Genomic DNA, 17,979 nt, shown 5'->3' on the forward strand with positions numbered 1-17,979 from the left:
CTTGCATCATGTGGTTCAGGCTCTCGCCCTCTATAGAGTCTCTGTCAAGACCCTGTCCATCTCCTGCTCATCCTCCTCGATGCTACACAGCCTGCTCCCCTCCTCCCATAGCTCCTTCACCTGCTGACTCAGTGCCTCAACCAGAGCATGTCTCTCACAGGTGATGCCACCATCACCCCCAGTCCCAGGGAGAGGCCCCAGGCACTCCCTGCAGCCCCAGACCTGGGCAGCTGCATCCTCCCTCCAGGGTTCTGTGTCCGAGTCAAGCTCTCTGCCATACCAGGGGTACTTGCTCCACCCAGTGCTGGGGACCGAGCCCTGTGGCACATCACTGCCACTGTCACTCACACAGCTTTAAGCAGTCCCTATACTCTCTCTGGAGCAGTTTCTGGGCCTCCTTTGTGCCCCCTGCTGTGCCAGCTGCCAAGTCTCTTAGCTGTGCTCTGCAAACTTGCTGAGTGGTTAAACAGGTGCTCCCCTGGAGCAGATAAGTTTAGTCTGACCAACTTTGCTGTTGTTTTAGTCTATCTATTAGGGAGCTAGTTATCTGGCTCTTTTGGTCTTTGTTACTGAATTGGTCCTCCAGGGATACACTTTGAGGTGTGCTTTGATAGCAAGTTTACTGCTTGACAAAATACACAATATCAGCAGCTTTGACATACGTAGTATGGCAATGAAGAAATGTTTCTGATAGTCATGATGGTATACATATCATCATGATTGCCGAATGAAATGGCGGTACCTTCTGTATCTCCATTAGGTAGTTATACATCAGTCCAATAACTTGCATAGAAAATATTACATTGTCCTGGTTTCAGCTGGGATAGAGTTAATTGTCTTCCTAGTAGCTGGCACAGTGCTATGTTTTGGCTTCAGTATGAGAAGAATGTTGATAACACACTGATGTTTTCAGTTGTTGCTAAGTAATGTTTAGACTAAGTCAAGGATTTTTCAGCTTCTCATGGCCAGCCAGCAAGAAGGCTGGAGGGTCACAAGAAGTTGGGAGGGGACACAGTCAGGGCAGCTGACCCAAAGTGGCCAATGGGGTATTCCATACCATGTGACATCATGCCTAATATATAAACTGGGAGGGAGTGGGGCTGGGAGGGATCGCCGCTTGGGAACTAACTGGGCCTCGGTCGGCGGGTGGTGAGCAATTGCAGTGTGCATCACTTGTATATTCCAATCCTTTTATAATTATTATTATTGTCATTTTATTATTGTTATTACTATCATTATTAGTTTCCTCTTTTCTGTTGTATTAAACTGTTCTTATCTCAACCCACGAGTTTTACCTTTTTCCTTCCGATTCTCTCCCCCATCCCACTGGGTGGTGGTGGGGGGAGTGAGTGAGCAGCTGCGTGGTGCTTAGTTGCTGGCTGGGGTTAAACCACATTGGACTCCTAGTCTAGACAATCAAGGATTAAGCTCTTAGGTGCTTTGAAATTTTGCTTGTCACTTGCTGTGCCTGTGAATTAAGGCATATTAGCGCAAATATTTTTATCAACTATTTTTTCCTTAGCAAAAACTAAAGACGTTAAAATATTTGCCTTTTCTTGCATGATTTGAATATTTTCATTCCTGTCCAGCCCAGACAGCAGTAATCAAGCAACTTGGGAAGAGAATAAGTACTTCAAAGTATTTCTAAAAAGAAGAAATTAAAAAATGTTAGCTGAAGTTTGAGACTGATATAGTAGTCTTCCAAAGTATTTTGCTCTGTAGCACTTTCCAAATGGACTAGTTCCCACTCATATATATGGGCGCCAAAGAATAATTATAATGACATGGTATCAGGAATTAGCCAAGGTTCTGGGAGAAGTATAGCTGGACTACAGCAGCATTGTTCATTGGGTAATTAGCATTGCTGCCAGAGCTACTTAACTCTACTGGAAACGACATTGCACTAATACAACTATATTGGTCCATTTCCAGCACTAACTTGGGGTGTCTGTACTGTACTCCATTGTGTGGTGGAGATGGGCTATATATTTTTTTTATTCTTGCTTGCACCTTATTTTTTTCTTTTGTGCAAGGAAGGCCTTCCTCAGAATAGATGGCAGTCTGGCATCATCCTTACAACATATGACCTTATATGTTGCTTGCCTTTCTTAGTTTTGTTTTCTATTCTGAAATCTTTTAGAGTTTATTGATATTTCTTTAATTTCTTTATTGTATGGCTCTTTGCATGTTAGTAATATGAGCTACCTAAGTATTTATTTTTTTTCCTCTTACCCCTCAGGCCCTTCTCATTTCAAGGTTCTCTTTCCTAAGAAATAAGATGGAGTCTATTGGGTCTCTTTCCTGTAAATATCTATGCTGTATACTTGCACAAAATATTTTTCTTTCACTTCTGAATGTATGCTGGTTAATTTATTTGGTGATAATTTGTTCTGTATTCTTACCAATGAGTTTGCAGTAGTGGTTTGGGCTGAAATCTTGGAAGCATTTTTGCATGACTCACTTAAGCAAACTTCCATGGTAACTGAATATTATCCTGAACTGCATACTGCTACAGCTTTAAGTTTAGGTATTGTTAATGGCTTGTGTCGTGGTTTAACCCCAGCCAGCAACTAAGCACCATGCAGCCGCTCGCTCACTTCCCCCCCCCCCCCCAGTGGGATGGGGGAGAGAATTGGGGAAAAAACCCAAAAAACAACTCGTGGGTTGAGATAAAGACAGTTTAATAGGACAGAAAGGAAGAAAAAAATGATGATGATGATAATAATAATAATAAATTGACAATAATAATAAATTGACAATAATAATAATAATAATAAAAGAATTGGAATATACAAAACAAGTGATGCACAATGAAATTGCTCACCACTCGCTGACTGATGCCCAGTTAGTCCCCGAGCAGCGATCCGCACCCCCCCGGCCAACTCCCCCTAGTTTATATACTAGGCATGACGTCACATGGTATGGAATATTCCTTTGGCCAGTTGGGGTCAGCTGTGTCCCCTCCCAACTTCTTGTGCCCCTCCAGCCTTCTTGCTGGAGGGGCATGAGAAGCTGAAAAATCCTTGACTTAGTCTAAACACTACTTGGCAACAACTGAAAACATCAGTGTGTTATCAACATTCTTCTCATACTGAACCCAAAGCATAACACTATAGCAGCTACTAGAAAGAAAATTAACTCTATCCCAGCCGAAACCAGGACAGCTTGTTTCTTATGAAGACTGATAATAAGCTTCTGTTGCAGTAAAAATAAGGGTATAGCTCCTCTAAATGTTTCAAAGGAAAGCAGAGGTAATGTGACAGTAAAACAGCTCATAATGTTTCAAATTATCAAGGGCAAGCCCAGCAGAGGGCCACCAAGATGGTCAGGGGGCTGGAGCACGACATGCAACGAGAGGCTGAGAGCTGGGTTTGTTCAGCCTTCAGAAGAGAAGGTGCCAGGAGACATTATTTCTGTATGCAACTACCTGACCAGAGGATACAGAGAAAACAGAGCCAGACTCTTCTTGGAGGTGCAGTGATAGGATGGGAGGCAACGCACACATGTTGGAACATGGGAAATTCTGATTAGATATTAGGAGATTGTTTGTTTGTTTTAACCATGAGGGTGTTCAAATACTGGAACAGGAGCCCAGAGAAGCTCCTTTGATCTTCTTTTGAACCCCACCGCCACAGACACAGACACAGACACACACACACACACTCTCTCTCTCTCTCTCTCCCCCCCCCCCGCCCCCCCATAATACCTGCATCTAACAATTAAGATGAAACTACATAAAGAGTATAGTAGAGGGTTTTTTGTTTGTTTTTAAACTTGAGAAGAATAGGTGATGGCAAATCTTAATCTGCCCAGGCCTTACATGCTCCCTAAAACAGAGTTCTTGAACAGAAAAGACATAAGGATAGATAGCTTCAAGTTGAATAAGAAAACTCTGGTTAAGGGTCCTTTGTAGAAGTTATCCACACTAAACCCATCATAAAGAATGTTATTTTGAATAAATTAAAGGAACCTAGAACTCCCCACTGGGTGCCCACATAAGTGAAGTTTGGTGGAGTTTTTAGAATTTCTACTATACTCAGTCTCGTGATTTATGTACAGAACTTGCTCTTCCTGCCATGCAAGAAGGTTGCTGGGATTGTCACTTCCATCTAACCTTTTCCAGAAGTTAAGGAGTTCAGGATTTTTGATTCCTTGAGCACACAGCAGGAGAGTTCCCTGTTGAACATGCTCAATGAAGGCTTTCCTCTGGTCAAAAGTTGCATCAAGTAACTGTCTTGTACAGAAGTATAGCACTTGGCCAATGCATTTACCTGGCCAAGAGCTATATTTCTGTTCCTTTCAAGGGTGCTTCAGAGGAGCCCTAGAGTAACAGAGCTGCAATAAAGAATATCACCAGAAAACCAAATCAAAAAGTTGTCAGTATCCACCTATAGTATATAAACAGAGCATGATCCCAACATCAATTTGAACACCACAGGTCTAGTCACCTAGGCTATGTATTTGGACAGACCTCCAAACAGCTTTTACAACTCAGAAAGTTAAGTGAAAATTTTAAACCAGCTTTTATGAATGTAACAGTCATTCTTGGAAGAAAAGAGCACCCTGTTAGGTTATGTGATAAAAAAAAGCTCGTCTCCAGAGGAACAATGGCAGGTGGGGGAACCTGAAGAATAATCTGCCCAGGCCTATCGCAGGAGAGCCATCAGCCCATCAAAGGCTCATCTCCACACACACAGGAGGGAGCACAGAGGCACAGTGGCAGGCAGGGGAACCCCAATAACACAGTCAGAGTAAAGGACACCCTGCCCCAGCTCCTCCCAGGGCTGTCCCAGGAGAGCCTCAGCCCCACTGTCATTGTCCAGGGGTGACACCCATCAAGACGGTGTCAAGAGGGTGACGGTTGGACTCGATGATCTTAAGGGTCTTTTCCAACCTAAATGATTCTATGATTCTAAGATGAGTCAATGGGAGAGGATCTCTGGATCACCTCACAGAACGGGGGGATGGGGTGGGGTGGGGGTGAGGTATACTACCTAGGGAATATGGGACACATTATGGGATGCAGGGGAAGAGCATTTTGGGATCACACAAGAGTTATTATGGGAGGCTTAGGGGAGGAAGCAAAGGCAGGGGAAGGGAGTGATCTAGGTGGTTTGGGGAAAAACAAGTACGGGAAAACAGAGGGATAAAAGGGGACAGTCACAGGTAAACAGATGGTCGGTGAATATGCTTGTCTGGCCATACCCTGCACCTGATCAGCGCAGTCTGTCCTGTCTTCTCATTAAAATCCATTTTAACTCTTTTCCTGGATGAGGGAACTCTCTATTCTGTGTGTACATGTGTGCATGGAGGCCTAAATGCTAGCAGACCACAGGTCATAGGGCCCGTGTGTCTGGTCTGGGGTGCCAGCAACTGGAGCGAGTGAGGGTACATATGTTGGTGTGTGACCACCTAACTAGCTGGAGAGTGGGTTAAGTGGCTTGGGAGCCAGGTGTGCATGTGTGCCCCTGGGGATGAGACAACCGGAGGAGTTGGCTACTGGAGGGACCAGGGTGTTCAGGCCAACTGCTGGAGAGACCGTAGGGTTTGGGGGTTGACTAAGAGACCCCTTTATACACGTGTCTGTGTGTGAGGCAACTGGGGAGAGCGAGGATGCAGCTACTGGATGGACTGAGTGTCTATGCCCAGTTATTGGAGAGATCCACAGCACATGTATCTGTGTTGGTGTGTGTTAAGGGAGGTCTGTACCAGCAGCTGGAGTGGGGCTACGGGCCTCGGGGGCTCATATGTCCAGGTACCAGCAACTGGGAAGACCAGGGATCCAGGGGCCAGCTACTGCGTAGACTGAGTGTCTAAGCCCAGCTACTGGAGGGATCCACGTGGCGTATATGTATATATTTCCTACTAACAGACCTTCATCCTGATCAGTCAGAGAGGGGAACAGGACGAGGCCATTGGTGTTGGCTGGGTTTGTGTGAATGCTGAGTGTTTCTGCCTGTGTTGATCTGTGTGACCAGCTGTGTGTACATGTATGCATGTTGTATATGTGTGAGGCCTACTGGGAATACAGGCTCAGTCTCGCTACTGGTTGGACCTGGGGGTACGGAGCTGCGGCAGCCTCGCCTCCATTGGACTACCAGATTCAGCAACCCCTAACACACACAGGTTTAGGAAATGTAAAAAGCCTTTAGGTAGGCTATATTGGCCCATGACAAGTATCCGCAAGCTAAATGGCTAAACAGTTTTTGCTTATGCTTTCAACACTGAAGGGCACCTAACCTCAGTGCCGGGGAAAGTTATGGAGCAGATCATTTTGAGTGCCATCACATGGCACGTACAGGACAACCAGGCGATCAGGCCCGGTCAGCATGGGTTTATGAAAGGCAGGTCCTGCTTGACTAACCTGATCTCCTTCTATGACAAGATGACCCCCTCTTAGTGGATGAGGGAAAGGCTGTGGATGTTGTTTACCTGGACTTTAGGAAAGCCTCTGACACCGTTTTGACAACACAGCATTCTCCTGGAGAAACTGGCTGCTCATGGCTTGGACGGGTGTACTCTTCGCTGGGTAAAAAACTGGCTGGATGGTCGGGCCCAAACAGTCGTGGTGAATGGAGTTAAATCTGGTTGGCGGCTGGTCACAAGTGGTTGTTTTGGGTTTGTGTGGCGGGGTTTTGGTAGCGGAGGAGGGGCTACAGGGATGGCTCCTGTGAGAAGCTGCTAGAAGCTTCCCTGGCTCCAAGTTGGACCCACCTCTGGCCAAGGCCGAGCCAATCGGCGGCAGTGGTAGTGCCTCTGGGATAACATATTTAAGAAGGGGAAACCTGCAGCGGGGAGGGGAGTGGAATGTGAGAGGAACACCTATGCAGACACCAAGGTCAGTGAAGAAGGAAGGGGAGGAGGTGCGCCGGAGGAGGTGATTCCCCTGCAGTCCATGGTGAGATGGCAGGCTGTCCCCCTGCAGCCCATGGAGGTGAGCGGTGGAGCAGATGCCCACCTGCAGCCCATGGAGGACCCCACGCCGGAGCGGGTGGATGCCCCTGAAGAAGGCCGTGACTCCATGGGAAAGCCCACTCTGGAGCAGTCTGTGCCTGAAGGACTGCAACCCGCGGAAAGGACCCACGCTGGAGCAGTCTGTGAAGGACTGCAGCCCATGGGAAGGACTCACGTTGGAGAAGTTCGTGGAGAACTGTCTCCCGTGGGAGGGACCCCACGCTGGAGCAGGGGAAGAGTGTGAGGAGTCCTCCCCCTGGGGAGGAAGGAGCGGCAGAGACAACGTGTGATGAACTGACCGCAACCCCCATTCCCCGTCCCCCTGTGCCGCTGGGGGGGAGGAGAGAGAGAAATCGGGAGTGGAGTTGAGCCCGGGAAGGAGGGAGGGGTGGGGGGAAGGTGTTTTGAGATTTGGTTTTACTTCTCATTATCCTGTTTTGATTTGATTGGTAGTAAATTAAATTGATTTTGTTTCTTCCCCAAGTTGAGTCTGTCTTTTGTCCGTGACCATAATTGGTGAGTGATCCCTCCCTGTCCTTGTCTCGACCCACGAGCTTTTCTTTATATTTTCTCCTCCCCATCCCACTGGGGGGGAGGAGCGAGCGAGCGGCCGCGTGGTGCTTTGTTGCCGGCTGGGCTTAAACCACGACAGTGGTGTTCCCCAGGGCTCAGTATTGGGGCCAGTTCTGTTTAATATCTTTATCAATGATCTGCACGAGGGGATCGAGTGCACCCTCAGTAAGTCTGCAGACGACACCAAGTTGGGCGGGAGCATTGATCTGCTTGAGGGTAGGAAGGCTCTACAGAGGGATCTGGACAGGCTGGATTGATGGGCTGAGGCCAATTGTATGAGATTCAACAAGGCTAAGTGCCAGGTCCCGCACTTCGGTCACAACAACCCCATGCAGCACTACAGGCTTGGGGAAGAGTGGCTGGAAAGCTGCCCGGCGGAAAAGGACCTGGTCCTAGGCGTGTTGGTCGACAGCCAGCTGAATATGAGCTGGCAGTGTGCCCAGGTGGCCAAGAAGGCCAATAGCGTCCTGGCTTGTATCAGAAATAGTGTGGCCAGCAGGACTAGGGAAGTGACCGTCTCCCTGTACTCGGCACTGGTGAGGCCGCACCTCGAATACTGTGTTCAGTTTTGGGCCCCTCACTACAAGAAAGATGTCGAGGTGCTGGAGCGCATCCAGAGAAGGGCAACGAAGGTGGTGAAGGGTCTAGAGCACAAGTCTTATGAGGAGCGGCTGAGGGAACTGGGGTTGTTAAGTCTGGAGAAAAGGAGGCTGAGGGGAGACCTTATCGCTGTCTACAACTACCCGAAAGGAGGGTGTAGCAAGGTGGGTGTCAGTCTCTTTTCCCAAGTAACGAGAGAAAACGGCCTCAAGTTGCGGCAGGGGAGGTTTAGAGGGTTGTCAAGCATTGGAACAGGCTGCCCAGGGAAGTGGTTGAGTCACCATCTCTGGAGGCATTTAAAAGACGTGTAGACGTGGCGCTTAGGGACATGGTTTAGTGGTGGACCTGGTAGTATTAGGTTAACGGTTGGACTCGATGATCTTAAGGGTCCTTTGCAACCTAAATGATTCTATGATTCTAAGGCAAAACTGGATGAATCAAGGTTTGGGATACAGTAGCTGAAGGGAACATTTTAGGATTCTAGGAGCTTTAAACATAAATATGAACCATATCTGGAGCACTATATGCAATGTTAAGCTTTAAAACACATTTGTACCAGATCCATTTCCTTCAGTAGTTATCTCAACTCTCACCAAACTGAAAATTAAATAAAAGGGAATTCAGGGGCTGACTATACAAGGGAAATTATCATTTTTACATGAATTGTAGTGGTTAAGACGTGCTCTCTTAATGTGTTCACAGTTCCAGGAGACCCGCTCTATCCTCAAGCAACGCTACTTATGACAGATGTTCCAACTCCCATATAGGCTGCTCTATCAAAAAGCATTTATCTCTAGATCCATTGTGCAGTCAAAAATAGATTCTTCTCCTATTGTTTTCTATTTGGCATTCACGACTGATTCCCCCTAGTTGTCCCATTCTCCTTGCTGCTGGGATTTCTTGCAAAAAACAGATTCTAATAATAACAGAGAATCATAAAATGGTTTGGGTTGGAAGGGACCTTTAAAGAGCATCTAGCTCCAACCCCCCTGCCATGGGCAGGGACACCTTCCACTAGGTCAGGTTGCTCAAAGCCCCATCCAACCTGACCTTGAACACTTCCAATGATGGGGCATACACAACTTCTCTGGGCAAACCTGTTCCAGTGTCTCACCACCCTCATCGTAAAGCGTTTCTTCCTTATGTCCAATCCAAATCTACCCTCTTTCTGTTTAAAACCACTGCCCTTTGTCCTATCACTACAGGCCCTGGTGAAAAGTCTCTCTTCATCTTTCTTAGAAGCCCCCTTTAAGTATTGAAAGGCCACAATAAGGTCTCCCTGGAGCCTTCTCTTCTCCAGGCTGAACAACCCCAACTCCCTCAGCCTCTCCTCATAGGAGAGGTGTTCCAGTCCTCTGATCATCGTCGTGGCCCTCCTCTAGACCCGCTCTAACAGGTCCATGTCTTTCTTGTGCTGGGGACCCCAGAGCTGGGTGCAGTACTCCAGGTGGGGTCTCACGAGAGCAGAGTAGAGGGGGAGAATCACCTCCCTCAACCTGCTGGCCACGCTTCTTTTGATGCAGCCCAGGATACGATTGGCTTTCTGGGCTGCAAGTGCACATTGCCGGCTCACGTCCAATTTTTCATCCACCAGTACCCCCAAGTCCTTCTCTGCAGGGCTGCTCTCAATCCATTCATCCCCCAGTCTGTACTGATGCCGGGGATTGCCCCGACCCAGGTGCGGGACCTTGCACTTGGCCTTGTTGAACTTCATGAGGTTCGCATGGGCCCACTCCTCAAGCCTGCCAAGGTCCCTCTGGATAGCATCCCTTCCCTCAAGCACCATTCAGCTTGGTGTCATCTGCAAACTTGCTGAGGGTGCACACAATCCCAATGTCTTTGTCATTGATGAAGATATTCAACGGTATTGATCCCAATACGGACCCCTGAGGAACACCACTTGTTACCGGTTTCCATTTGGACATTGAGCCATTGACTGTAACTCTTTGAGTGCGACCATCCAGCCAGTTCCTTATCCATCTAACAGTCCATCCATCAAACCCATATCTCTCCAATTTAGCGACAAGGGTGTTGTGGGGGACCGTGTCAAAGGCCTTACAGAAGTCCAGGTAGATGACATCCGTAGCTCTTCCCTTGTCCACCGATGCAGTCGCTCCATCGTACAAGGCCACCAGATTAGTCTGGCATAATTTGCCCTTGGTGAAGCCATGAAGCTCTCAACCTGTGTACTGCTGTTTTTCAAAGACAGCTCTGTGCAATCAGTCCATTTTCTTTACGTAGAGGGCAACCCACACACCCCCCCCCCCTTTCCTTCCTTGCCTGTCCCTCCTCAACAGGTTATAGCCATCGATTGCAGTGCTCCAGTCGTGTCCCCAAGTTTCAGTGATAGTGACAAGATCATAGGTTTCCAGCTGCACAGTGGCTTCCAACTCCTCCAGCTTCCTATACAGTTAACTCTTGGGATCCCCCTGTCACACTAGAAATGCAGATGGATTCTGCCCCTTTATAACTTGATGGCATTAGAGTACACTGTGCACCGGTGTCTACTAAAGCCTTGTACTCCTGTGGGTCTAACGTGCCAGGCTATCGAATCCACACAGTCCAATAGACCCAGTTAATCCTTTCCTCCACCTGGCCGGAGGCAGGGCCCCTCTAATTCTGGTCAGAGTATCCATTACCCACTTCTTGTGAAGTTGATTCAGAAGTCCCTTCAAGAGGATCAGAAATAAGTGCAGCCCTTCTACTCTGTTTGGAAACTGGAGCGGCATTTTTCCTGGGAAAATTCCCTGTTGTGGTGGTTTCTTCTTGCAACTCACGTACCCGTGCATCTAGGGCTGAGGTAGGTTTTCCAATCCATTTCCTCATGTCCTCTCCGTGGTCACATAGGTAGAACCACAGGGCACCTCGTGGTGTATACCTTCTATATTCTGTCTCTCGGGCAGAGGAACGCTCACGCCTAATAGCTGAGACATTGGTCCTTACAGGTGGGGAGTGGGACATATCCTCCTTGATTTGCTGGACATCCTGGGACACCTTCTCCACAGCCGAAATGCAGTCTTGTACGGAGGAGGAAAGATTTTCTTTGTATTGCTGGAGTTGGCGAGCCACTTCCTCCACTGTCGGTGCCTCTTCGTCTTTCCAGGTCATTATCACCAGTGAGTTGGCATAGGACGATGGTGTGCTCCATACAAACTTCCGCCACATGGGTCGTGTGCATTGGAGTTCGTCTGGATCTTTAGGTGATTGTGTGTTGTCTGAGGCACAATAGATCGTCTCTAGCATGGCTAATTCCCTCATGTATTGGATACCTCCCTCCATGGTGGCTATACTTGCTTGTTTGACATATAACATCTTCCTTAAAAGGGTACCTTTCCTTCACACTTGAGAGGAGTTGCCTCTGGAGGCTGATGGCTTGTGTCCGTTTTGCAATTGCCTTGTCAATGCCACCTTCCCTGGCAAGTGATCCCAGCTGCTTGGCTTCCCTACCTTCTAATTCCAGGCTACTAGCCCCATTGTCCCAGCATCGGTGGAGCCAGGTGATAATATGCTCACCTATACAGCGGCCGAAATCTTTTCGCATATCCTGCAGCTCACTCAAGGATAGGGATCAGGTTATTACCTCTGGTTCTGCCTCTTCCTCTGGTTCCCTTGATGACACTGGTTCATCTTCATCCTTCGCTAAGTGAACTGATTTTTTTTGTATATTTCTTTTTCTGTATGGGGGCAACTGATACTCATGTGGGGGTTGGAGTGGCCGCAGTGCCTGTCGCCTTGTTGTTAGATCCAGAGACCTTCTCTTCCCCTTGAGGGTACTGAGTGGTATTGAACAGAGTTCGATAGGCATGGACCAGGCCCCAGCACATTGCAGTGAGTTGTGTCTCCCTGGAATTGTCGGGGTGATGACAGCATACTTTTTCTAAATGTTCTGCTAGTTTTTCAGGATTCTGCACTCGTTCAAGGGTGAAGTTCCAAACCACTGGAGGTGTCTTGGAATATCACCCTAGGCATTTGCCCACACTACCCTACACACCCTGCCACTCATAATTATTCAGCCTCAGTGCAGACCTCTGGGTGATCTTCTTAAATAGTTGTTTAACCTTAAACAAGACCTGAACCACATTCAGGAACATGCTAATTCCTAGCAATAGGACCATAGTGGTCTCAACATCCCAAGGGTATTCAAATTTTCCAAAATTCTCAAACGCCATTGTAACTAGACTGGGGAAGAAAGGTGTCTTGCCCATAGATTGGCTCTCTGAGGAGGAAGGGTAAATGGTGTAAATATTAATAGTTTCTCACAGATGGCTCCCGAAATACAGAGGTGACAACAATGCTGAGTGCAAACACTGGAGTAGTCCCACAACTGATAATTTTATCATACCATAAGCCAGTATTACACAATACATCAAAGTGAAAACCTTAATCCACCTCCCACAGATGATAAGCAGCAGCACAGGAACTATATACAACAAGTGATGTGCTACATAACAGAACTCTAAAAACAAGCACCACGGCTCTAAGATCACATAAGTTAACATAGTGACCAGCAACTATTAGACCAATGTAATAAATGCTTCTAACAAATTCCTTTTAACAAGCTCTGGTTAGTCTTGTCGTTATCTCAACCATTCGAGCCCCATGTTGGGTGCCAAAAGGACTGTTGTGGTTTAACCCCAGCCAGCAACTAAGCACCACGCAGCCGCTCACTCACTTCCCCACCACCCAGTGGGATGGGGGAGGGAATCGGAAAAAAAAAGTAAAACTCGTGGGTTGAGATAAGAACGGTTTAATAGAACAAAAAAGAAGAGACTAATAATGATAATGGTAACAGTAATAAAATTATATAGAACTCTAAAAACAAGCACCACGGCTCTGTCGGTGCCTCTTCGTCTTTCCAGGTCATTATCGCCAGTGAGTTGGCATAGGACAATGGTGTGCTCCATACAAACTTCCGCCACATGGGTCATGTGCATTGGAGTTCGTCTGGATCTTTAGGTGATTGTGTGTTGTCTGAGGCACAATAGATTGTCTCTAGCATGGCTAATTCCCTCATGTATTGGATACCTCCCTCCATGATAGTTATATGCAGCTTCCCACGGTTTGAACTGCCCAACTCTCTCCTGCCCCTCTCGCGAGACCTGTTGCCTGCCAGCCGGTCCCTCCACACACACAACCCCAGGATGCCAGGGACCCAGAAACCCCCTCGAACACCCCCTGGGGACCTCACAAGCCTTGCACTCTTCTCAGCACATGGCAACAACTGCTGCTGCCACTGCTAGCGGCGGCTTCCCGTGCTTTGAACTGGCCGTGGGAACCACCGGCATCCACATCTTTAACATCCATCAGTCTCTTACAAATATTAATTACAGCAAAGGTTTAGCTTCCTGAGGTGAAACAAACTTCAATCTTGCTGGATGAGAAATACTTCAGGTTGCTCGTCGTCAGTGTTTTTCACCATTTACACAGAGAGACAAAGTCGTCATTAAAAGCAGAGCCCAAATAGAAAGAGACTGACATTTTAAAACCATGCATCTATGTTGCTTCGCACTAGAAACACTTCTAACAAAATTGCACAAATTGAAGTCCTGCCATCAATTACATGTTCTCAAAGATTCTGGGTCAACTTTTTATTTCTTAAAAGCTTAGACTTCTTGGGCTGATGTTGAGACAACTGGGTAGATCAGAATGACAGGTCATTCCCTTATTTTAAAGGGGATAATTTTCTTTCTGTTGTGCCAGCAACTGGAACAAGTAGGGATCTAAGTGCAACAGGAGTGAGGAACACAGGTCAGAGGGCCCGTGTGTCTTTTTACACTCCAGTTGATATAATTCTCATGGAGAGGAGGATCTGGCTTGTACCTTTCCAACTCTTGCCGTTACTCTTTTTCTTAATTATCTGTAGTTTTAACATTTGGGATAATTATATTAGTTGGTAATGTTTTCTCTTTTTAGTGGACTAAATTCATAATAACAACTTCTTATATTTGTAATTGTACTGGTTTGGGCTGGGATAGAATTAAATTTCTTCATAGTAGCCTGGATGGGTCTATGTTTTGGATTTCTGATGGAAACAGTGTTGATAACACAGGGATGTTGTTGGAGCGGCGGAGGAATGCACATAAGTCGACCCAATATGAGTGATAGAAGTGATTCAACTTTATTTGCACGGATAGCTCATATTTATACAGTTTGTGATAATTATGCCTACTAGTCCTAATATGATTGGTACATTGCTAATGTTTATTCATTACTAAAACACACCCACTTGTGGTTGGCAGCTACGCGTGTTCAGTAACTTTCTCATGAGAACTTCTTCAAAAGTTACTTGTGAAGTTATGCCAAGGTCACACCGTCCCTGTCTTTCTCCTGATAACAGCGAGACCAGCTGTTGTTTTTCTCCTGATATCAGTAAAGCCAGCTGTTTTCGGCCAAGGCCTAGTCTTGCTGCTCAAACTGACATTCTTTCACACAGAACTCTGCTCGCACAACTTTTCCACAGGCCCATGTCCTTTTTCAGCAAGCCACTTCCCAACAGGATGTTTTAGTTATTGCTGAGCAGCGCTGACACAGCATCAAGGCCTTTTCTGTTTCTCACACTGTCCTGCCAGCAAGTAGGCTGTGGGTGCACAAGAAGTTGGGAGAGGACACAGCTGGGACAACTGACCCCAACAGACCAAAGGGATATTCCATACCATATGACATCACACTCAGCAATAAAAGCTGGGAGGAAGGAGGGGATGTTTGGAGTTATGGGGTTTGTCTTTCCAAGTAACCATTACACATGATGGAGCCCTGCTTTCTTGGAGAAGGCTAAACATCTGCCTGCCAATGGGAAATAGTGAATGAGTTCCTTATTTTGCTTTGCTTACGTGCGCAGCTTTTGCTTTACCTGTTAAACTGTCTTTATGTCAACCCATGAGTTTTCTTATTTTTACCCTTCCAATTCTCTCCCCCGGTGGGACGGGGGAGAGTCTGTGAGTGGCTGTGTGGTGCTTAGTTGCCGGTCGGGGTTAAACCACGACAGTAATGCTTAAGGATTCTTATTAGAATGTTGTGGGGGACAGTGTCAAAGACCTTACAGAAGTCCAGGTACATGACATCCATAGTTCTTCCCTTGTCCACCGAAGCAGTCACTCCATCACAGAAGGCCACTAGATTAGTTTGGCGCGATTTGCCCTTGGTTACCAGGCATGGAGGTGAGGCTGACTGGTATGTAGTTCCCAGGGCCCTGGCAGAATGCCTTAGCTAATAATATATTCCAATTACATCTGTTCACAGAATCACAGAATCATTTCGGTTGGAAGGGACTTCTTGAGATCACCTAGTCCAACCTCCCTGCTCAAGCAGGATCAGCTAGAATGGGTTGCCCAGGACAGTGTCCAGTCAGGTTTTGAATATCTCCAAGGATGGAGACTCCACCACCTCTCTGGGCAACCTTTTCCAATGTTCAACTGGTTTTAGCTTCTAACTAAATGATTTTTTAACTCGGTTTAAGATTTACTTTAACCTGCACAGTGCAAACTAATTTTGACTCAGTCCCACTGACAAAGCTTGTCGGGGGATGCAAGGAGTCTACGGAATTCCTGACAGTTCAAGAACAGCGCGACCTTGAGCAGCTTGTAGTATATCCTTGAGAAGTCTGGAAAGATCCGAGAAGACCAGTGCGAAAACAAGATAGTGATAAGAAGAACCGTCCTGACAAACTCACCAATCATGAATTGTTAGTTACTAAGCCAATCATATACTAACACATACTCTGAAGAAGGGGATAAAAAGGTGTGTTAGAACAATAAAGTAGCCATTTTGCATGATCTATTACTTGTCGTGTCCGTCTCTACCGTGACAAAAGCTTGTCATGAAAGAAAACTGTTTGAAGATACAGGCCTGTATAAGCAATAAAATTAAAGTGACAGATGCAAGATAAGGCCCTTGCTTTCAAAACTTGCACATACCTTGTACAATCCAATGCCAGGATCTATAAGAAACAAGTGAGCTGATGTAGATGGCTGATTCGGTGATCTGCTACTTGCTGCCCTTTTGACTTTGTTTTTACAGTTGGAAACAGCACAGGGATTGACCTCTCCACCCTGATTTGTCACAGAAGTAGTAGGAGCTTCAGATTCAGAGCGTATCAAAAGCTGAACTATGTCATTTAGTCCAACATCGTAGTCAAATAAAGTGTGTCCATCTTCCAGCTGTCAAGAAAAAAACAGTATATTGGTAAAGTTCTACCTTGATATCCGTATCTAGCCCTCCTCTTAGGATAATTTAAAAAAACAGATATTTGCTTCATAGTTGAAGAGACACAAGACGTATTTCAGGTAAATCTATAAAATCATGTATCCTGAGTGACCTCAACAGCAACTCATCAAGCACAGTGGACTCATGATTTGTGGCCAGTGACATCTCTTAAATACATGCATCTTTATAGACACAAGATGTTTTAATCGTGGGATGAGAATTTAAAGTACCACAGGTGTTTTCTAATCACATCACAGGCAGGAACTACATTGCCTCTGTCCTGGTTTCAGCTGGGTTAATTGTCTTCCTAGTAGCTGGCACAGTGCAATGTTTTTGAGTTTAGTATGAGAAGAATGTTGATAACTGAATTGGCTTTGTGTGGCAAGGTTTCGGTAGTGGGGGGCGGGGGGTTACAGGGGTGGCTTCTGTAAGAAGCTGCTGGAAGCTTCCCCTGTGTCCAACAGAGCCAATACCAGCTGGCTCTAAGATGGACCTGCCGCCGGCCAAGGCTGAGCCAATCAGCGATAGTGGTAGAATCTTTGTGATAACATTTTTAAGAAGAAAAAAAGTTGGGACAGTGAGAAACGGCAGCCGGAGAGAGGAGTGAGAACATGTGAGAGAAACAACCCTGCAGAGACCAAGGTCAGCGAAGAAGGAGGGAGGGGACATGCTCCAGGTGCCAGAGCAAAGATTCCCCTGCAGCCCGTGGTGAAGACCATGGTGAGGCAGGCTGTCCCCCTGCAGTCCAGGAAGGTCCACGGTGGAGCAGATATCCAGCTGCAGCCCGTGGAGGACCCCATGCCGGAGCAGGTGGGTGCCTGAAGGAGGATGTGAGCCCGTAGGAAGCCTGCGCTGGAGCAGGCTCCTGGCAGGACCTGCGGATCTGTGGAGAGGGGAGCCCATGGAGCAGGTTTTCTGGCAGGACTTGTGACCCCGTGGTGGACCCACGCTGGAGCAGTGTGCTCCTGAAGGACTGCACACCGTGGAAGGGACCCATGCTGGAGCAGTTTGTGAAGAACTGCAGCCCATGGGAAGGACCCATGTTAGAGAAGTTTGTGGAGGACTGTTTCCCATGGGAGGGACACCACGCTGGATCAGGGGGAGAGTGTGATGAGTCCTGCCCCTGAAGAGGATGAAGCGGCAGAAACAACATGTTGTGAACTGACCGTTACCCCCATTCCCCATCCCCCTGTGCTGCTGGGGGGGGTAGGTAGAGAATTCGGAAGTGAAGTTGTGCCCGGGAAGAAGGGAGGGGTGGAGGGAAGGTGTTTTGAGATTTGGTTTTATTTCTTATTACCCTACTCTGGTTGATTGGTAATTAATTGAGTTAATTTTCCCCAAGCTGAGTCTGTTCTGCCCATGACGGTAATTGGTGAGTGATCTCTCCTGTCCTTATCTGGACCCACAAGGCCTTTCTTATATTTTCTCTCCCCTGTCCAGCTGAGGAGGGGGAGTGATACAAAGGCTTTGGTGGGCACCTGGCATTCAGCCAGGGTTAACCTGTGAAAATAACACTGATGTTTTCAGTTGTTGCTAATTAACGTTTAGACTAGGTCAAGGATTTTTCAGCTTTTCATGGCCAGCCAGCAAGAAGGCTGGAGGGACATGAGATGTTGGGAGGGGACACAGCCAGGGCAGCTGACCCAAACT

The 17,979-nt window shown here is 47.0% G+C and overlaps 1 protein-coding gene across 1 annotated transcript in view; it reads right to left on the minus strand.

The window, feature by feature from the left end:
* The window catches only part of LOC126035442 (E3 ubiquitin-protein ligase UHRF2-like), a 174,223-nt gene that overhangs the window by 109,419 nt on the left and 46,825 nt on the right, over positions 1-17,979 (minus strand). Inside the window, exon 2 of the mRNA XM_049794007.1 lies at positions 16,041-16,283. Coding sequence (XP_049649964.1) covers positions 16,041-16,283 — 243 coding nt within the window. The remainder of the gene's footprint in view (positions 1-16,040; positions 16,284-17,979) is intronic.

Source organism: Accipiter gentilis, chromosome W (assembly GCF_929443795.1).
Source record: "Accipiter gentilis chromosome W, bAccGen1.1, whole genome shotgun sequence".
In the NCBI taxonomy this organism is placed as follows: Eukaryota; Metazoa; Chordata; class Aves; order Accipitriformes; family Accipitridae; genus Astur; species Astur gentilis.